Source organism: Pristiophorus japonicus, chromosome 9 (assembly GCF_044704955.1).
Source record: "Pristiophorus japonicus isolate sPriJap1 chromosome 9, sPriJap1.hap1, whole genome shotgun sequence".
NCBI classification, from domain to species: domain Eukaryota; kingdom Metazoa; phylum Chordata; class Chondrichthyes; family Pristiophoridae; genus Pristiophorus; species Pristiophorus japonicus.
In genome coordinates this window covers 10,670,561-10,693,050 of record NC_091985.1, presented here as the reverse complement: position 1 = coordinate 10,693,050, position 22,490 = coordinate 10,670,561, and the positions used below count along the sequence as shown (strand labels likewise).

Below are 22,490 nucleotides of genomic sequence, written 5' to 3'. Positions count from 1 at the left end.
AAACCACCCGAACCCCTCGATTAGATTCCAGCCTGTAACTCACTCCCAGGTATCCATTAATCTATATATAAACCACCCGAACCCCTCGATTAGATTCCAGCCTGTAACTCACTCCCAGGTATCCATTATTCCACAGATAAACCACCCAAACCACTCGATTAATTTGCAGTCTATAACTCATTGCCGAGTATCTATTATTCTACATACATATTCTCTGAACCCCTTGATTAGATTAATGCCCTGCAATCCTTCCTTCCTAAATAAACCACTTGAACCAATGTATGATTTCTTATATCTCTCCTACTCTTAAGAATAGCTTTCTATTTGGATCTCTTAACTATCAATTATGATTTTGTAACCTTTATATTTACGAATTTCTACATACAACGCAGCAATTGGAACTTTTTGCTTACATTACAGCCTCTAATTCATGACCAGGCATTAATTATTTTGTTTACACACACTCTAAACCCTTTGATTAGATTCTAGTCTATCACACACTCCCCATATCCATTAATCCACACGTAAACTTCATGAACCTTTCCATTAAATTAGATTTGGTAACCCACCCAAGGTATCGATCAGTCTTTGCTAAACACGGTATTGCAATACATTGAGACCATTGACTAACCATGCAATTGTAGCACACACCAGCTACAATGAGGCAGCTTCCAATCCAGAGAAATTGTCCCTTTGATCAGCTTTGCCTTTATTTTATGATATTCAGAAGTATCATTTGAAGTTTAATTTCATCCTTGATAAGGTGATTTTATATAGACCTGATCTTGTATTCTACCAAGTTTGAGACAGATATATTACGTCGGTTGCGCATATCTATTCTTCATCCGATACTGTGACAATTAAGGAGGGAGAGAGATAAAATTAAGTTTCGAAACTTGATTTGCACAAATCCTGGCTGGGTTCGAGTTCCATTGCTATGTTGGGTGATTTTAGTTGCAATGACATTAATCCACGTGTAACCAGGACGGTATCGGGGGTGGTTGGGCGGAGAGACTGGAGATGCTGGGATTGTTCCTAGATCAGGACAGGTTCAGGGGGAGATTTAATAGAGGCATTCAAAATCATGAGGGATTTTGATAGAGTAAATAACTGATTCCAGTAGTAGAGAGGTCGCTAACCCAGATTTAAGGAATTGGCAAAAGAACCAGAGGTTGAAATGAGAAGGTTTGTTTACGCAGCAAATTGTTATGATCTGAAATGCACGGCCTATAAGGATGTTGGAAGCTGTAACTTTCAAAAGGGAATTGGATAAGTACTCGAAGGGGAGCAAGTTGCAGGGCTAGGGGAGTAAGAGGAAATGGACAGCTCTTTCAAAGAGCAGACACGGGCACCATTGAGTGAAATGGCCTTTTTCTGTGCTGTAAGACTCAATGAAAGGGTAGAGCTCTCCAATGGTTAAACACGCACACACATATTCATACACATACATATGGATAAAGTAAGCAGGGGAAAGTTTGGGAGTTACAAGATTGTTCATTAATTTGCGGATGAGGAAGCGGCAGTGGGACCTGGATTTGGTGATGTTAATCGTGCAAGCACCTCCTTCAATAAATTGCTGAACTGGCTCTGACTACGCACTCCCATTCCACAGGGAATGCCGATGACGTCTTCATATATGCATTTATGTCTCTTTTTGGAACGGAAACGTGACTGCCCTTTGTGCAAGGCGATTTGCCCTGTAGTATAAAACCGGGAAGTTTCTGGGTGATGAGTGTCAGAGTTCCAGCCGAGGGAGAACTAACAGATCTCGAATTCCCTATAAGAGAGGCAATAAGCTAACGAGACACTGTAAGAAGTACAAAGAGACTTGAGAGAGAGAGCGCGAGAGACAGAGATCTTCGCACTTCAGTTTCTCAGACGCGTTCTCCACTTCAGCACCGAGGACAGCGGCAAGCGCCAAGTAGCAAATCCGTATCTGGTAAGCTTTTCAAATGAAATCTTTTTCATTCAATCTGTGATGGAAAAATGTATTAAAAAAGCACCATTTTAACAGTATCTTTCCCATGTAATTCCAGCTGATCTGATAGTTTGATAGCCTTAAATTAAATGGTTTGAGTCGATAATGTTAGAACTTCGGCTACTTTGTGTCCTGGTCCATTTCTGAGAGTAGAAATCTTTCCAGGAATGATTGTAGTGGGCTCTTAAAAAAAAATGTAATTCACTCCCTTGATATTCAACAAGGGTCCAGATTTGAAAAGGCTCCGCGGCGTGAGAGAGGGAAGGAGAGGAGGCGGGTAGAAGGTTGCTGCTAATGGATTTATTGAGTAACACCTTCATATCTTGGATTTCAGGATCCGACGCGATGGTGATCAGGTTCAGCTCCCACTTGGTGACACTTTTCGCTCTCCTCAATGTCCTCTGCTCCCGAGGGTCGGGCTTCCCGGCGCTTGGAACCTACTCAAACTTGAGGTGAGTGTGATTCCGTGCCTTCTCCTCCGAGAGAGCGCAGCGCTCTGGGGACAGGACTTTCCTATTGATCAACTCAAAATATAACACCGAGGGCATTTCACAAGGAGGCGATCGTACTGGAGTCTCAAACCTTCTTTAAAATAAAACAGCCGCACGTGCACATGAAAGGGAATGGTCCCACTAGCAATCTGGGAGAAGGGAGAGGGTGGTATAGAGGCAGCGACACGGGGCTTGGATCGGTGGGTGACACAGAAATATGGTCCAGAGCCTTCCTTGGAAAACTGACCATCTCAGCTTCCGGCCCGGAGCTCTGCTACTTGAACAAGCGCTGGCAAGAATGGTGGTAGAAAAAGACCATGGCTTTCGATCATTCAGTGCATTTGGGCTTCGTGATAATGCTAGTTAATGAATGCGCCCACGTTGAAGGATCGAATTGCCGCAAGGAGTGGCTGAGCCGAATTACATAGTTGTATCTAAGGGGAGGCTAGATAAGTTCAGAAAGGAGAAAGGAATAGAAGGTTGTGCTGATAGGATGAAATGTGAAGGAGTGGGAGGATGCTCGGGTAGCGCAACCACCCGCATGGACCTGTTGGGCCAAATGGCCAATCACAGTAGAATGCACGACCAGTTTCCAGGCATTTTGGTTTGAGCTGGAATCAATTTGTAAGGTGTGTGGAATTAGGAGTGAACGTGAGGTGGTCGCCCCACTCTGTGTTGGATAACCCTAGACCTCATGGTCTATAATCTTGTTGTGCGTGGAACACGCGAGATAGTAAAGTTGATCAACTCCTTCTCAACACTTGCTAAAATGTAATGGGTGGGAGGAAGCTTTCCTTCCTGCAGAGTATTCGCCCTGTCCCTCTGTATATTGCGAACTGCTTTCTTCACTTTGTCGAGCATGTTGGTGAGGGAGAATCGTTGTGATACAGTGCAGGGACACTGGTAAATGGTTGGATATTTGTTCTTGTCAGCATGCCTGGGGAAATCGCGAACCATCTGAAGAGCTTCATGAATGAAGTGACAAAGTCGTTATACATAGCGACAAGAATAATTATTTCTCAAATTGTGTACACACTGCCCTCAACATTAGTTGCTTTGGACGAATTTGGCTCTTTGTTGGTGTAATGCTGTTTACAATTCGGATTGTTGTGATCTATGGTCTGTTCATGCTGCCTGTGTCCGGACTGGGCTGGTTAAGGTTATGCCGTGGCTGGTTGTGGCTGGACTGGTGTTTTTTACGGTTATGCCAATGATACCAGTGGTTGCACTGGGTTGCGCTGCAGCCGCCTGTGGTTATACCGGTGCTGCTTATGGTTGTACTGATTCTATGTACTTCTAACTCCTGTAGACTGGGACATTCCGTTGGGTTCGATGGACAGACCGATGAGGACGAGTCACAGTTACCAGTGAAAGCCGACAGTGACATTTACCAAAGCCCCTTGTCTGAGGGTGATAAACTCTATTACCAGTTTCCCGCAGGCATCCCGAGGTGAGTGACTCACATGGCCCACAATCTGCAGGAGCTTCCAATTGTTGTACATCTCAAAATGCACTTCAAACTGCTTATTCGACTGGTCTAGAATATACATTTCTCGCACTATTATCGAGAACACGATACACCCAGGCCAGTCCCTTTGAGCGATGTATATGTGTGTGCATATGTGTGTGTATATAAATGTTGGAAATAAATTGGATTATATACTTGGACGGGGAGAATGGCTGATGCTTGGAGCGGAGACCAGGGAACCACTCCTCTCAGATGCTGATCCAACGGTTGTGTGTTTCCAACATTTTGTATTTCGGATTTCCAAACATGTTTGTCATTTTCAGAATTGCCATAAATCAGCCAAGTCCCATTTATTCAAATAGTCTGTGTTTCTCTTTCCTTCTCACTAGAACAACGCGACACGCGGACGGACTTTTCACCAGCGGATACAGCAAACTGCTGGGCCAGTTATCTGCCAGGAGATATCTGGAATCACTGATGGGGAAAAGAGTCGGGTATGTGGACACACGAGCTGGGGGTGAGGGCTACACACAGGCTCAGGAGTGGGGGAGATGGGGGCTCCTGCTTAACAACCAGGGGGCACACAGATTTAAAATCGTTGGTAGAAGGGTTCGAGGGAAGTTGAGGAAAACTTTTTTCACTCAGGAGGTAGGGGGAAACTCACTGCCTGAAAGGGTGATAGAGGCAGAAACCCTCACCACTTTTAAAAGGGTACTTGGCTGTGCACTTGAAGTGCTGTAACCTACGGCTACGGACCAAGACCTGGAAAGTGGGATTAGGCTGGGTAGCTCTTTGTCGGCCGGCATGCAGTGGATACGCAGAGATGAAATGTATCGGATGCATTCCAATTGTAAACATACCAAACAACGGGTTGGTTTAAAGTGCTGAGCAAATTCCTCTTGAATTCCTGATTTCAATAGTTAACGGGGTAGGTTGACCGAGGCACTATGGGCCGAATGGCCTCCTCTGTGCTGTAAGATTCTGTGACTAGGTGTGATGATATGGCAAGTGTATTGCTGAAGATTTCCTCTGTTTAGTATGTTTGGCTGACTCTAAAGCAGGTTCTTTTGGAACGTATTCACAGTTTCACAATAACATTTAAAGATTTGAGAGGATCTCCCCCTTAAAAAATATTCTCGCAACGAGTTCCTTGAAATCGAACCGTGTGTAATCTGTAATCGGGCTTGGGGTGGGGTTAAAGGAGGGAGTTTTTATCTTTACCTGGCCCATGTGCTTGGCCCGGGTACCTTAGACTGATAGCTGAAGCTCTTCTTGCTGACAAACAGTGCCCTGGATGAACAGACTCCGGTCAAACGCCACTCTGATGCCCTCTTCACCGACAGCTACAGCCGCATCCGAAAACAGATGGCAGCGCAGAAATATCTCAACAACTTACTGGCCGGCAAGAGAAGGTACTGGAAATAAATGTGGACCAAAGATCAGTGTACTCGAGAGGAAGTAAGGCTAAATTTATGCTGCCATTGTTGTGCCAATGCAAATTCCTTTTGGATGTGCGGGTGTGCCCTGGTCTAAAATTGCATCGACATTACAACACAGAAACAGGTCACTGGGCCCAACCAGCCCGTGCTGGTTTCTATCCCCCACACCAGCAGTGCCCTAATCCCATGTTCCTTTATCCTCCTTTTCTTTACTTATTCTTAAATGTTGCTGTGGTCTATGCTTCTATCACTAGTTCTGGCACTGCTTTCCACAGCCTCGAAATCCTCTCTGTAAACTTTCCCTTGCTCTCTATCCTAACCCCCTTTGTTTGAGCCGCGGCTGACACCTGATTAATCAGTAGTACTTTCGCCTCCGAGTCAGGAGGTTGTGTGTTCAAGCCCCACTCCAGGGACTTCAGCTCATGGTCTGACACTTCAGTGCAACAGAAACTTGAATTTATATAGCACCTCTTAATGTAGTGCAGTACTGAAGGGGTGCTGCACTGTCAGAGGCGTGTCTTTTGGATACCTTGTTTGTCCTCTCCGGTGGCTTTAAAAGATCCCATAACGTATTTGAAGAATAGGGAGTTCTCCCAGTGTCCTGACCAATATTCCTCCCTCAACCACAATCACTAAAACATATTATTTATCCCACTGCTGTTTGTGGGACCTTGCTGTGCACAAATTGACTACCATGTATTTCCCGACATTACGACAGTGACTTCATTTTTTTTAAACTCTAATTGGCTGTGAAGTGCTTTGAGATGTCCTGAGTTTGTGAAAAGTGCAATATAAATACAAGTTCTTTCTAGCCTTATGCCTGTGGATCAATAGCAATATAGCTCACAAGACTACTAAGGACACTAAAGCCTGAGGATCTGGACACCCTCATAGACTAACAACAGTTCCCAAAACATACATAAGTAATCCAACCTAAAATGTGCTTGTACAGCAAGGACACTGCTTAACCTAATTCCTTTCAAAAGTGGCTTACAGATGGAGCAGTAATTAGAAACCAAGATTATCATTTAAGGCAATAGCATGGTGGATCAAACCAATCTATTGTTCCATTCAAAGTATTTCTATTTTATCATCTAGATTTCCATTTGAGTTGATTAAGCACCATTGCTCCACAGTTTTAAACTGTGCTTCAATGTGTTTCAATAGTTATAACTAATAGATCAAGGCAATGAAAATGATTACCATCACCATTGTTATTCTGTGTCCCCAACCACTGTTTCTAATCTGTCGCCAGCCAAGAAGAGCTAAACACGGCCAATCTCGCAGACACACCCCCGCTTGTTGAGAACTATGACAGTGTGACGGTTGATGAGGTTTTGAATCGTCTTCCAGCTTTGGTAGGTACCGACCTCTTCACCTGGCTGCACGTATAAGACTTGGAGATAGTTCACGACAGTTGTACCTGCTTCATATTAGCAGTCACATTGCCATTTGCATTAAAAAAGTTGGTAATTCGATATAGATATAGACAGTACAGTATGGTAAAGTATACAGAGCAGACCCGAGGGGCCGAATGGCCTACTCCTGCTCCTAATTCTTATGTTATGTTCTTTCGTAAAGCAATTCATTGCAGGTCCATTATGGTAAAGGTGCTAGTCTGTATAGATGCTTTGTAAATTCTATAAAATATATAATGGTTTAAGTCTAGATAGACTCATTGCAGGTGAACGATGGTTTAACAGCTATCAGATTGTCATAATAATCCAACTGGATCACTCATGTCCTTCTGGGGAAGGAAACATGCCGTCCTTGCCCGGTTTGGGTTGTAAGTGACCCCAATCCTGCACCAACATGGTTGACGCTGAACTGAAGTGGGTTAGCAAGCCACTCCGTTATATCAAAACCTGCGCTTCAAGAAAGCGGCTCACCAATACCATCCAAGGGCAACTAGAGACAGGCAATAAATGCCGGCCTTGCCAGCGACGCCCACATCCCAAGATTAATTTTTTAAAATTCCATTCATTTACACAGGTTTGCAAACTGTGCGACTATGTAACTGAAAAATAAAACTCACCATTCTTAATGCTGTGTAACTGTGGCAATAACAATATTGTATCACAGCTGCTTTAGAGAGGCTTGTTACAGAAAAAAGGATAAATTCACCGATGCCATGCTCCCAGTGGTGAGCTACTTTCAAAGGGAATTTGTCAGCGTACAATAGCGTAGCAGCTATGTGCTGACCCATGCTCTCTTTGAATTAAGTTTCCCCTAGAATGGCTTGTAGCTGTTCCTGGAAGATCAGTATAGATATAATGCGAGAGTAGTTGAGGTGTAATGCACCATTTTCATTGTTTGAAAATGAATCACAAGGTGCCTTCTTCAGAAAGAAGTGCGCATCTTGGTCTGTTCTCAGTGGGATTTTATGGAATTTAAAATTAATGGTTTTTACAATGCCAACATTTTATTAACAATCATTTCCTTTGCATGTGATTTTATTTTATTCATTCACGGGGTGGGGCCTTTGCTGGTAAGGCCAGCATTTATCGCCCATCCCTAATTGCCCTTGAGAAGGTGGTGGTGAGTCACCTTCTTGAACCGCTGCAGTCCGTGTGGTGAAGGTGCTCCCACAGTGCTGTTAGGGAGGGAGTTCAAGGATCTTGACCCAGTGACGATGAAGGAATGCCGATATATTTCTGGATTGTCTGTGACTTGGAGAACATTAAAAATAAAAGCAGGAGTAGGCCATTCGGCCCTTCAAATATGCTTTGCCATCAATAAGATCATGGCTGATCTTCTATCTCATCTCCACTTTCCTGCACTAGCCCCATATCCCTTGATTCCCTGAATATCCAAAAATCTATTGATCTCTGTCTTCAATATACTCAAATGACTGAGCCTCCACAGCCCTCCAGAGCAGAGAATTCCAAAGATTCACAACCCTCTGAGTGAAAAAGTTTCTCCTCATCTCAATCCAAAATGGCTGACCCTTGATTCTGAGACTGTGACCCCTGGTTCTAGACTCCCCAGCCAGGGGAAACATACTTCCTGCGTCTACCCCGTCAAGCCCTGTAAGAATTTTGTATGCTTCAATGAGATCACCTCTGATTCTTCTAAACTCTAGAGAATATAGGCCTAGTCTACTCAATCGCTCCTCATAGGACAATCCCTCCCGCCCCAGGGATCAGTCTGGTGAACCTTCGTTGCAAGTAGAGGTAAGTAGACCAAAACTGTACATAATACTCCAAGTGTGGTCTCACCAGGGCCCTATATAATTGCAGTAAGACATCTTTACTCTTGTACTCAAATCCTCTTGTAATAAAGGGCAACATACCATTTGCTTTCTTAATTGCTTGTTGTACCTGCATGGTAACTTTCAGTGATTCATATACAAGGACACCCAGGTTCATCTGAACACCAACATTTCCCAATCTCTCACCTAAGATGAAGAGGTTGACTTATGAAGGAAGGTTGAGCAGGTTGGGCCTATACTCATTGGAGTTTAGAAGAATGACAGGTGATCTTATTGAAACATATAAGATACTGAGGGGGCTCGACATGCAGAGAGGATGTTTCAACTCATGGGGGAAACTAGAACTAGGGGGCATAGTTTAAGAATAAGGAGTCACCCATTTAGAACTGAGATGAGGAGAAATTTCTTCTCTCAGAGGGTCGTAAATCTATAGCATTCTCTGCCCAAGAGAGCTGTGGAGGTTGGGTCATTGAATATATTTAAGGTGGAGATAGAGAGATTTTTGAACAATAAGGGAGTGAAGGGTTATGAGGAGCGGGCAGGAAAGTGAAGCTGAGCCCAGGATCAGTTCAGCCATGATCTTATTGAATAGCAAAGCAGGCTCGAGTGGCCAAATGGCCTACTCCTGCTCCTATTTCTTATGTTCTTATGTTCTTTTTAAAAATACTCTGCTTTTCTATTTTTCCTACCAAAGTAAATAACGTCACAATTTTCCACATTATATTCCATTTGCCATGTTTTTGCCCATTCGCTTAGCCTGTCTATATCCCCTTGAAGTTTCTTTGCATTCTCCTCACAACTTACATTCCCATCTAGCTTTGTATCATCAGAAAACTTGGATATATTACATTTCGTCCCCTCATCCAAATCATTGATATCGATTGTGAATAGCTGGGGCCCAGGCACTGATCTTTGCAGTACCTCACTAGGTCTTCCAACCTGGAAATGGCCCATTTATTCCTACTCTCTATTTTCTGTCTGTTAAATAATCCTCAATCCATGCCAGTATATCCCATGAGTCCTAATTTTGTCCAATAACCTCTTGTGTGGCACCTTATCGAATGCCTCTGAAAATCCAAATACACCACATCTACTGGGTCCCCCTTATCTAATCTGCAAGTTACAACCTCAAAAAGCTCAGATTGGAAGTATTGGTGTTCCCAAGCGGCTGCTGCCCTTGTCCCTCTAGGTGGTAGAGGTCACGGATTTGGGAGGTGCTGTCAAAGAAGCCTTGGTAAGTTGCTGCAGTGCATCTTGTAGATGGCACACACTGCAGACACAGTGCACCAGTGGTGGAGGAAGTTAATGTTTAAGGTGGTGGATGGGGTGACAATCAAGTGGGCTATTTTGTCCAGAATGATGTTGAGCTTCCGAAGTGTTTATGGGGCTACACCCATTCAGGTAGTTGGGAAGTATTCCATCACACTCCTGACTTGTGCCTTGTAGATGGTGGAAAGGCTTTGTGGGATGAGGAGGTGAGACACTCATCGGCCTCTGACCTGCTCCTGTAGTCACCGTATTTACGTGGCTGCTCCAGCTACATTTCTGGTCAATGGTGACCCCCAGCATGATGGTTGGAGATTCGAGGGGAGATGGTTAGATTTAATTTTGTAGTAGATGCTCATTGCCTGACACTTGTGTTGTGCAACTGACTGAGGTGAAGGAGTTCCTTTCCTGATATCTGTTTATTTAATGTTTACAGGAGCAGGTTCAGTTAGAGGCCAGTTAAATCGAGTTGGAGACCATCAATTGGATTATCAAAGTGTCTTCCCTTGTCCCCCTGTGCGGAAACAAGTTATCAAGATCAGATGAAACCAGTGGAAAATCACTGGCTTTCTTTCCCATTTGTATTTAAATGCCTGTTCATTAGTCAGTCTTCCACCTGTTGCATTGCGATGTATTTCTATTTTATGGTAGGTCATTTTAATCTAATTCATACTGTGGCAAACTGATGCGATCAGATCGCATGCTTAGTTTACACGTTGCTGGATTTACATTCCATTAAAGTCACTGGAAAGTAAGATGGGGCGGTGTAAAACGGGCATCCAGTCGGATTGCATCAGTTTCCTGCAGGGCAGGGCAGGTTAAAGTTCATCGCCCCCCCACCCCATTCCCCCTCCCCCACCCCACCCCCGTACCCACCACGAGTTTGATGCTTGAGCCAATCAGGTGCAAGTGGGCTTGGCCTCAATTGCCTCAAAAAGCAGCTTTTGACACTAGTGTTTAGAAGGATTGTAGGTCCAAGTCCCATTCCAGAGACTCGAACACATAATCCAGGCTGACATTCCCAGCGCAGTACTGAGGGAACACAGGAACAGGAGGAGGCCATTTAGTCCCTTGAGCCTGTTCCACCATTCAATGAGATCTGCGAACTAACTCCATATACCCGCCTTTGGCCCATATCCTTTAATACCGTTGGTTATCAAAAAGCTATCAATCACAGATTTGAAATTAAAAATTGATCTAGCATCCATTGCCATTTGCGGAAGAGAGTTCCAAACTTCTACCAACCTTTGTGTGTAGAAGTGTTTTCTAATTTTACCCCTGAAAGGTCTGGCTCTAAATTTTAGACTATGCCTCCTAGTCCTAGACTCTCCAACCAGCAGAAATAGTTTATCTCTGTCTACCTTATCTGTTCCCCTTAATACCTTGAAAACTTCGATCAGATCACCCATTAACCTTCTAAATTCTAAGAAATAGAACCCTAATTTGTGTAATCTCTTCTCGTAATTTAACCCTTGGATTCCGGCTATCATTCTAGTAAACCTACTCTGCACTCCCTCCAAGGCCAATATATTCTCCCTCAGGTATGGTGCCCAGAACTGCTCACAGTGCTCCAGGTGTGGTCTAACCAGGGCTTTGTACAGCTGCAGCATAACTTCTACCCCATTGTACTCTACATATAAAGGCTAGCATTCCATTAGCCGTTTTGATGATTTTCTGCACCCATTCATGTCATTTTAATGATCTATGTACCTGGACTCCCAAATCTCTTTGGACTACCACTGTTTTTAGCTTTTCACCATTTAGAACATAACTTGCTCTATCCTTTTTAGGTCCAAAGTGGATGACCTCACATTTGCATACATTGAAATCCATTTGCCACAGTTCTGCCCATTGACTTAATCTATCAAAATCTTTTTGTAATTTTATGCTTTCATCTGCACTGCCTACAATGCCACCTATCTTTGTGTCACTGACAAAGTTGGAGATGTGGCTTTCTATAATGTCATCTAAGTCATTAATAAATAGTTGAGGCCCCAAAACTTATCCCTGAGGGACACCCCTAGTCACATGCTGCCCATTATCCCTACATTCTGGGGTCAAAATTTCTCCTTTTTATGAAGCCCGTTAGCGCCCCGGGAGGCAGGGGGGAGGGGGAGGACACGGCTCCCGCAAAGTTTCCTGGGAGTTTGCGGAGCGCCGGGCCCCGTGGGTAGCGCACTGGGTCACCGTGCAACCAGCGATGACATCATCGCCATGCACGCCAACCCCTTTCCGCCCCACGGGCCGCAAAGCATCCTGACTTCCACTCACAGGGCTTTTCACCATTTATTGTTCTAAATGGTGAAAAGCTAAAAACAGTGGTGGTCCAAGCATCCTGCACCGCCATCTTGGCGGTTTTGTCAACACACCGGTCGGCCTAAATTCTTGCCCCCTTGCGTGATCCGGGCCATCATTGTGCAGCCCGCGTTCTGTTCTGGGTGCCGGGATACTGGTCCGGTACCACGCTGCCCTGGTGGTCCAGCGGAGGCCATCAGAGGCCGTGACGTGTGCGCAGCAGCCCTCCCCTTTAAGTGAAGTGAAGGGGAGGGGCTTTGAAATCCGTCAGTGCTAGGAGCATCGTACTCCATTGGTGGTGCTGGACCCGGCCCAAGAGGAAGTACAGCATGGGAGATTGTGCTCCACTTCCTTTGAGGTGCAGTGAGGCCAATTCCGCGTCGAATGCAGGAGGTACTGCCCCGTGCAGCTTACTACCCCCATTCGGGGCACAGAGCAATTTCTCCCCTCTGTCTCCTGCCGCTCAGCCAGTTTCCCAACCAGGTCAATAATTTGCCATTAATTCCATGAGCCGTCACCTTAGTTAATAGTCTCTTGTGTAGGACTTTATCAAATGCCTTCTGGAAGTGGATATAAATAACATCCATAGATTCCTCTGTCCACTGAATGTTTTGAGGTGGTGACTAAATTAATCAGGTTTGACCTACCTTTCACACAACCAATGCTGGCTCTTCGATGAACTGAAAATTTTCGAGGCAATGCTGCACCAATGGGAGACACTGACTTTCGGATAAGACGTTAAACTGAGGCCCTGTCTGCCCTCTTAGGTGGGCATAAAAGATCTCATGGCACTATTTCAAAGAAGAGCAGGGGAGCTCCTCCCAATATTTACAATTATACTTTGATTTAAATTTTTGGCCATTATTTGAGTTGTACAGGATCAATATGTCAGAACAAAAAAACAGCAGACTGTGATACAAATTTGCATGGAACAATTTTCTGTATCAAATGGCCTGCCAAGGGAGGCTGAAATTTGAGAAGAATGAGAGGTGATCTGATCGAAACATATAAGATTATGAGGGGGCTTGACAAGTTGGATGCAGAGAGGATGTTTCCACTGATGGGGGAGACTAGAACTAGGGGGCACAATCTTAGAATAAGGGGCCACCCATTTAAAACTGAGATGAGGAGGAATTTCTTCTCTCAGATGGTTGTAAATCTGTGGAATTTTCTGCCTCAGGGAGCTGTGGAAGCTGGGACATTGAATAAATTTAAGACAGAGATAGACAGTTTCTTAACCCAATAATGAAATAAGGGGTTATGGGGAGTGGGCGGGGAAGTGAACCTGAGTCCTTGATCAGATCAGCCATGATCGTATTAAATGGCGGAGCATGATCGAGGGTATGGCCTACTCCTGCTCCTATTTCTTATGTTCTTATGTTATGTTCTTATGTTCTTATTTCTCTGAAAGTGGTGAGCATCCGACAGTAAAAAGGTCTGCATGGACTAACTGCTGCTGTTTTTGTTTTAAACAGAATCTCTGAAGAACATCTTACCAAACAAAACTACATACAGCCTTTTTTCACTATTAATCAGGAGTGAGAACCCTTCCTTGTCCAACTCCAAACATGTTGTGAAGTGACAGTTTTGGTGACCTATTTAGTTCCTTGTCAATGAGTCAGTCTTTATACACTGTAAATAGCATCCTTTTTTCCCGTCAACTTCTGCCTAAAAGTTGTGTAATATCTACCCTCAACTATCTCTTAGCCTTGGACTGAGTTATGCTCTGCAATGTTACACATTCCTTTACTCCCTCAACCAAATAAATGTATTGAATGCAGCATGTGAAAAGCAGCACTGTATTAATTTGCACTGTAACCATACCCGCTGTGTTCAAGGCTGTTAATGAAATGTCCCGTTTGTCACCTTTTCTTCTTCCGACTATAAACTTTGTTGAATTATATCACTGTCGTATTAAGTGGTATCTAATTCTTTTCCCCTGTCAGTGCTGTAGATGCAAGGAGAGATTTATCTCACGGGGACTGAAATGCAAAGGGGTGAAACTTGTGCTACAGATGTATAAAGCTCTGCCTCCACTTTGGGGGCAAAAATGCGAAGGCAGAATATTATCTGAATGGTGGCAGATTAGGAAAAGAGGAGGTGCAGCGAGACCTGGGTGTCATGGTTCATCAGTCATTGAAATTTAGCATACAGGTACAGCAGGCGGTGAAGAAGGCAAATGGTATGTTGGCCTTCATAGCTAGGGGATTTGAGTATAGGAGCAGCAAGGTCTTACTGCAGTTGTAAGCCTCACTTGGAATATTGTGTTCAGTTTTGGTCTCCTAATCTGAGTAAGGGCGTTCTTGCTATTGAGGGAATGCAGCGTAGGTTCACCAGACTGATTCCTGGGATGGCTGGACTGACATCTGAGGAGAGATTGGATCAACTGGACCTTTATACATTGGAGTTTAGAAGGATGAGAGAGGATCTCATAGAAACATATAAGATTCTGGCGGGACTGGACAGGTTCGATGCGGGTAGATTATTCCCGATATTGGGGAAGTCCAGAACCAGGGGACACAATCTTAGGATAAGTGTTGGCCATTTAGGACTGAGATGAGGAGAAACTTCTTCACTCAGAGAGTTGTTAACTTGTGGAATTCCCTGCCGCAGAGAATTGTTGATACCAGTTCATTGGATATATTCAAGAGGGAGTTAGATATGGCCCTTACGGCTAAGGGGATCAAGGGCTATGGAAAGAAAGCCGGAAAGGGATACTGAGGGAATGATCAGCCATGATATTGAATGGTGGTGCAGGCTCGAAGGGCTGAATGGCCTACTCCTGCACCTATTTTCTATGTTTCTATGTAGACTCTGAGTATTGCGTTCAGTTCTGCACTCCGCACCTTAGGAAGGAGTTATTGCATAGGATATCCAGCACAGAAACAGGTCATTCATCCCAAGCAGTCCATGCCGAAATTTATGTTGCACTCGAGCCTCCTCCCATCCTTCATCGAACTCTATCAGAGGCCTGGACTAATAATCCAGAGATGTGAGTTCAAATCCCACCACAGCAGCTGAGGGAATTTAAATTCAATTCATTCAATAAATTTGGAATGAAAAAGCTAGTATCGGTAATGGTGATCATGAAACTGGTGCAATGTGTTTGCTTCATGGGTTCTTTGTTTAAGAATTCAAAACAACAACATATTGCTATTAAGAACTAGTTGGTTTACTAACAAAGGTTTAACATTCGCACTGCACATTACCAGTTCATCCACTAGGCTCACAACTGCATACCTCATCATGGACTAACCCCAACTGACTGGGGTTTTATTGAGTCTTGTGACCATCATATGACTGGCTAAGCCACTCACACTGCAACAGCTCTACAATTATTTTAACTAAACAGATAAAGCCAAGTGCTGTCTTATTAAAGGGACACTAGAACCCACAAATTAACAATAAACTTTGAAAGAACTTTACCTGATCAAATTAAAATGTGGTTAAGATCTGGATGCAGTCCAGTCCCTCTGGCGCCCACCTCTCGCAGAAGGCCTTGAGCGTACCGGTGATACCCTGGCGCAAATGTAGCCACGGAAGAGAGGCAAGCGGTTGGGCTGAACGACCCCCTCGACCGCCCGCTGCCTGGACCTGTTAATGGCCACCTTGACCAGGCTCAGGAGCAGTCTTACGAGGAGGCTCTCCGACCTGCCCTCTCCCCTCTGCACCGGGTGCCCAAAGATCAGGAGCATAGCACTGAAGTGCAACCAGAAATCAAGGAACAGCCCCTTCAAATAGTGCAAGAAGGGCTGCAACCTCACGCGTGGAACACGGACTCCTCCAGACTGCAGCAAATTCAGGCAACCTGGGAGTCCATCAACTGACTTAACAACTTACTGCACGGCACTGCCCCATGCAACACCCTCCAGGCCAAGTTCCCAGGTAGCTGGAGTCACTGCGGTGCATCCGCGAGACTGAGAATTTCGTGGATAGCATGTTTCTAGAGGTGGTCACCCCACAGCTTAAAAGTGTGCAGGCAAAGAGGGAGTGGGTGACCAACAGACAGAAGAAGAGGACTAGGCAGGTAACACAGGAGTTTCCTGAGTCCATCTCACTCTACAACCAGTATTCTGTTCTCAGTACTGGTGAGGATGATGGTGCCTCTGGGGAGTGCAGCCAGAGCCAAGTCCACAGCTCCACGGGTGGCTCAGCTGCACGGTGGGGTCGGCAGCGGGGGAAGAAGAATGGAAGAGCAATAGTGGTAGGGGATTCAATAGTGAGGGGAGCAGACAGGCATTTCTGCGGCCGCAGACGTGACTCCAGGATGGTATGTTGCCTCCCTGGTGCCAGGGTCAAGGATGTCACCAAGTGGTTGCAAGACATTCTGGGGTGAAAGGGAGAACAGACAGAGGTTGTGGTCCATATCGGTACCAATGACATAGGTAGAAAAAGGGTTGAGGTCCTGCAGGCAGATTTAGGGAAGTTTGAGAGAGATTAAAAAGCAGGACCTCAAAGGTAGTAATCTCCGGGTTACTACCGGTGCCACGAGCTGCTGAGTACAGAAATAGGAGGATAGAGCAGATTAATGCGTGGCTGGAAAGATAGTGCAGGCGGGAGGGCTTTAGATTCCTGAGGCATTGGGACTGTTTCTGGGGGAGATGGGCCCTGTGCAAGCTGGATGGGTTGCACCGCAAAAGAACTAGGGCCAGTATCCTCGTGGGAGGGTTTGCTTGTGCTGTTGGGGAGGGTTTTAACTAGCTTGGCAGGGGAATGGGAGCCGGAGAATAGGAGAGAAGCAAAGCTGGAATTGGGCAGCAGAAAAGTAGAAAGTGAATTTGAAAGACAGAGGAAACAAGGGCTGGAAATAAATAACAAGGGAGTTTGGCGCCACTAAATACTTCAATGCAAGGAACATAGGGAATAAGGCAGATGAGCTGAGAGCACAGATGGACACTTGGGAGTACAATATTATAGCCATTACTGAAATATGGCTGCAAGAAGGGCAGGTATGGCAGCTCAACATTCCTGGTTACAGGGTTTTCAGACGGGATAGAGAGGGGGAGAAAAAAGAGTGGGGGGGGTCTCAGTATTAATGAAAGAAACAATTACAACTGTGAGAAGGGATGGTATGTTAGAGGGGACATCAAACGAGGCCATATGGGTTAAATTGAAGAACAAAAAAGGGGTGCTCACACTACTGGGAGTGTACTATAGACCCCCAAACAGTCAGAGGGAGATAGAAGAACAAATATGTCGGCAAATTGCTGCGAAGTGCAAAAACTACAGAGCTGTAATAGTGGGGGATTTCAACTACCCAAATATTAACTGGGAAAAAAGTAATGTGAATGGTACAGAGGGTGCGGAATTCCTAAAATGCATTCAGGAGAACTTCCTTAGCCAGTATGTAACAAGCCCAACAAGGGAGGGGGTGGTTCTGGACTTGGTTTTGGGGAATGAAGAGGGGCAGGTGGAAGGGGTATGAGTGGGAGAGCATTTTGGTGCTAGTGATAATAATTCAGTAAGGTTTAGGGTAGTTATGGAAAAAGACAAAAGTAGACCAGGAAGAAAGTTCTCAATTGGGGTAAAGCCAATTTTGCTGAGCTGAGATGGGAAGTGGACTGGAAACGGCTACTTGATGGTAAATCAGTGTCAGAGCAGTGGGGGGCATTCACGGAAGAGATCCTGAGGATACAGAGCAAGTATGTTCCCTTAAAAAAATAAGGTTGGGGCTAACAAATCTAGAGCACCCTGGAAGTCAAGAGACATACAGGGTAAGATAAAGAAAAAAAGGGAAGCTTATGACAGACACAGAGAACTCAATACAAGGAACTCTAGAGGAGTATAAGAACTGCAGGGATGCAATTAAAAAAGATATCAGGAAAGCAAAGAGAGAGCATGAAAGAATGTTGATAAGTAAAATCAGGGAAAACCCAAAGATGTTTTATAAATACATTAAAAGCAAGAGGATAACTAGAGAAAGAGTGGGGCCTATTAGAGACCATAAAGGAAATCTGTGTGTGGAGGCAGAAGACGTGGGCATGATTCTTAATGAATACTTTGCATCTGTTTTCACAAAAGAAAGGGACGATGCAGCTTTACAATGAGGGAGGAAGAGTGTGAAATATTAGACGAGATAAACATTTTGAGAGGGGAAGTATGAAGGGCCTTAGCTGCTTTGAAAGTGGATAAATCCCCAGGCCCAGATGAAATGTATTCCAGGCTGTTAAGAGAAGTAAAAGAGGAAATAGCAGAGGCTCTGATCATCATTTTTCAGTCCTCTCTGGCTACAGGTGTAGTGTTAGAAGACTAGAGTACTGCTAATGTTGTACCTTTGTTTAAAAAGGGAGAAAGGGATAGACCGAATAATTACAGGCCAGTCAGCCTGACCTTGATGGTGGGAAAATTATTAGAAAAAATCCTGAGGGACAGGATAAAGCATCATTTAGAAAGACATGGATTAATCAAGGACAGTCAGCATGGATTTGTTAAGGGAATGTCGTGTCTGACTAACTTGATTGAATTTTTCGATGAAGTGACCAGGAGGGTCGATGAGGGCAGTGCGTATAATGTAGTATATATGGATTTTAGCAAAGCTTTTAATAAGATCCCACATGGCAGACTGGTCATGAAAGTAAAAGCCCATGGGATCCAGGGCAAAGTGCAAGTTGGATCCAAAATTGGCTCAGAGGCAGGAAGCAAAGGGTAATGGTTGATGGGTGTTTTTGTGACTGGGAGGATATTTTCAGTGGTCTTCTACAGGGCTCAGTACTTGGTCCCTTGCTTTTTGTGGTATATATCAATGACTTGGACTTGAATGTTGGAGGTATGATTAAGAAGTTTGCAGATGACATTAAAATAGGCTGTGTGATTGATAATGAAGATGTGAACAGGAAGATATCAATGTACAGATCAGGTGGGCAGAACAGTGGCAAATGGAATTCAATCGGATAAGTGTGAGGTAATGCATTTGGGGAGGTCTAACAAGGCAAGGGAATACACTTTAAATGGTATGACACTGAAACATATAGAGGAACCAAGGGACCTTGGAGTGCAGGTCCACAGATCCCTGAAGGTAGCAGACCAGGTCGATAAGGTGGTTAAGACGGCATATGGAATACTTGCCTTTATTAGTCGAGGCATGGAATACAAGAGCAAGAAGGTTATGCTTAAACTGTATCAAACACTGGTTCGGCCACAGCTGGAGTACTGTGTGCTGTTCTGGTCACCACATTACAGGAAAGATGTGATTGCAATGGAAAGAGTACAGAGAATATTTACAAGAATGTTGCCTGGACTAGAGAATTTTGGCTATGAGGAAAGATTGGAGATGCTGGGTCTGTTTTCTTTGGAACAGAGGAGACTGAGGGGAGACACTGAGGTATATAAAATTATGAGTGGCCTGGATAGAATGGATAGGAAGGATCTGTTTCCCTTGGCAGAGGGGTCAACAACCGGGGACATAGATTTAAAGTAATTGGGGGGAGGTTTAGAGGGAATTTGAGGGAAAATGTCTTCACTCAGAGGATGGTGGGTGTTATGTCTGTAATGCACTTATGAATTACTCCAAGAGGCAATGTGTTGTATTCAAATTGTAGTGCCCTTGGTCCTTTATTCGTAACTTCAGAGTGGGGCACAAGCATGGTGGGCAGCCTTTTATACTGGGCCCTGCACACTATGCAGGTGACCCTCAGGTCTCCCACCGCAGTGCCCTCTGGTGGATAGCCTCTGCCACAGGGGCAGGAAACCCCGGTCTCCACCAGTTGCACCCTCTAGTGGTGCCAGCATAGTATATACACAGTGTAAACCTTATTGAAAGTACATCAGGTAACAAGTCTCTATCTTATGCAACTATACAGTGACTACACAGAGAGTATATCTATAGTCTGCATATATAACAGTGGGAGTCTGGAACTCACTGCCTGAAAGGATGGTAGAGGCAGAAACCCTCACCACATTTAGAAAATACTTGAATTTGCACTTAAAGTACCGTAACCTACAAGGCTACGGACCAAGAGCTGGAAAGTGGGATTAGGCTGGATAGCTCTTGGTCGACCGATGATGGGCCAAAATAGTCTCCATCCGTGTTGTAAATTTCTATGATTCTTTCAATAAAAGGAGGACTCCCGCATAGAGAGCCCTCCATTGGGGACCCCTGCCTCCTCCGGATGGTAAGATGGTACGCAATGGTGTCCGGACAGCAGACGAGGATGTCAAAATGGAGGGTATGCAAGAGCAGCTTGTACAGAAATCCACTCCATGCAGAACTGAAAGGCTCGGAGGGGATTTCCCAGAGCAGCAGCTCTACAACTCTTTTGTGTAAAACTTTAAAATCAAGTACCCCCTTATTAATGGGGCACTGAAACCGACAAATTAACAAATAAAACTTGAGCGGAGAATTAAATCAAATTAAAATTTGGTTGACGGTGGTGATGACCACGAGTGTATCGGTGGACACCACGTGCTCCTTCTCCAGGGACATCCTGGCTCGGATGTAACCGTGGAAGAGAGGCAGGCAATCCGGCTGAAAGGCCCCCCCAACCTGCCCGCTGCCTGGACCGGCTGGTGACCCCCTTGGCCATGCCCAGGAGCAGTCCTACGAGGAGGCCCTCCAACCTGCCCGCTCCCCTCCGCACAGGATGCCCAAAGATCAGGAGCATGGGACTGAAGTGCAACCAGAAATCGAGGAGCAGCCCCTTCAACTAATGGAATAGGGGGCTGCAACCTCACACATTCTACATAGATGTGGAACACGGACTCCTCTGGACCGCAGAAATTGCAAACGGCCTGGGAGTCCGTGCACCTACTTAAAAACTTATTGCACGGGACTGCCCCGTGCCACACCCTCTAGGCCAAGTCCCCAATAAATAGAGGGAGGACTCCTGTGTAGACAGCACTCCATTGGGGACCCCCAACTCCTCCGGGAGGTGCACCATGGCGTGGCCGGATGGCAGACGAGGATGGCAAAATAGAGGTAAAAATAAGCCCATATTCCCTTCTCCCTCAGATGCTTATCTTAGCTGTGGAGGGGATGCAGCGCAGATTCACCAGAATGATACCGAGTTTAAATTATGGGGACAGGTTGCATAGACTTAGCTTGTATTCCTTTGAGTACAGAGGATGAGGGCTGATCTAATTGAGGTGTTTAAAATGAATGAAGGATTTGATAGGGTAGATAGAGAGAAACTATTTCCTCTGGTGGGGAAGTCCAGAACAAGGGGGCATTACCTTAAAATTAGAGTCAGGCTGTTAATCATCATCATCATAGGCAGTCCCTCGGAATCGAGGAAGACTTGCTTCCACTCTTAAAATGAGTCCATAGGCGGCTGAACAGTCCAATATGACAGTAGCAGTATGTTTGAGTTTGTGCGTATGTATTGGCACATGCAGCAGAGCCTGGTCTCCAGTCGTCTTGGATCCCCTTGCCACTGGACCAAGACGTTGCTCCGTTAAGCCCGTGTGGTGGCTGGTGTGCATTAAAATAATTCACGCACAGGCATCTTCCACCATTTAAAATGAGTTCATCGGTCACCTGAGTACTAATTTTTAGTGTGGAAGCAGGTCATTCTCAACCCCGAGGGACTGCCTATAATGATGACGAGAAGCACAGTCCATGTCTCAGGTGGGACAGATAGTCGTTGAGAGAAAGAGGAGGGTGGGACTGGTTTGTCGCACACTCCTTCCGCTGCCTGCGCTTGATTTCTGCTTGCTCTCGCCGATGAGACTCGAGATGCTCAGCGCCCTCCGGGATGCACTTCCTCCACTTAGGGCGGTCTTCGGCAAGGACTCCGAGGTGCCGGTGGGGATGTTGCACTTTATCAGGGAGGCTTTGAGGGTGTCCTTGTAACGTTTCCTCTGCCCACCTTTGGCTCGTTTGCCGTGAAGGAGTTCTGAGTAGAGCGCTTGCTTTGGGAGTCTCGTGTTAAAGGCTGTAAGGCTGTTAAGGGGTGTTCATGAGAGGCTCGGGAGGTGCGTGGAGGAGCGACCTATAAAAGGCCCAACGTCGCTGAGGCTCGGGAGGTACGTGGAGACGTGCTTGTACAGCTGCAGCAGGGAGAGAAGGCAAAACAGAAGCAGAAAGAAATCGAAAGGTGACGTCAGAGCCAAGGGGGTAAGTGATTGGCTGGTGATTGGTGAGTAGTTTTTCTTTTTTTCTTTATCAGTAATAACCTTCAGCATTGTTGTTGCCAATTTAAGTCTATCTAGGGGCTAAGTCATGGCAGGAGAACTTGGACACGTGTTATGCTCCTCCTGTACTATGTGGGAAGTCAGGGACACTTCCGGTGTCCCTGACAACTACGTGTGCGGGAAGTGTATCCACCTCCAGCTCCTGACAGACCGCATTGCGGAACTGGAGCTGCTGGTGGATTCACTCTGGAGCATGCACGATGCTGAGAATGAC

General features: G+C 45.3%; 1 protein-coding gene across 1 annotated transcript in view; it reads left to right on the top strand.

The window, feature by feature from the left end:
• The window catches only part of vip (vasoactive intestinal peptide), a 71,074-nt gene extending 57,050 nt beyond the window's left edge, over positions 1-14,024 (top strand). Inside the window, exons 2-7 of the mRNA XM_070889063.1 lie at positions 2,313-2,430; positions 3,779-3,919; positions 4,327-4,431; positions 5,224-5,349; positions 6,632-6,734; positions 13,624-14,024. Of these exons, the coding sequence (XP_070745164.1) occupies positions 2,313-2,430; positions 3,779-3,919; positions 4,327-4,431; positions 5,224-5,349; positions 6,632-6,734; positions 13,624-13,632 (602 nt within the window). The 3' untranslated portion in view covers positions 13,633-14,024. The remainder of the gene's footprint in view (positions 1-2,312; positions 2,431-3,778; positions 3,920-4,326; positions 4,432-5,223; positions 5,350-6,631; positions 6,735-13,623) is intronic.
• Positions 14,025-22,490: the final 8,466 nt, after the last annotated feature.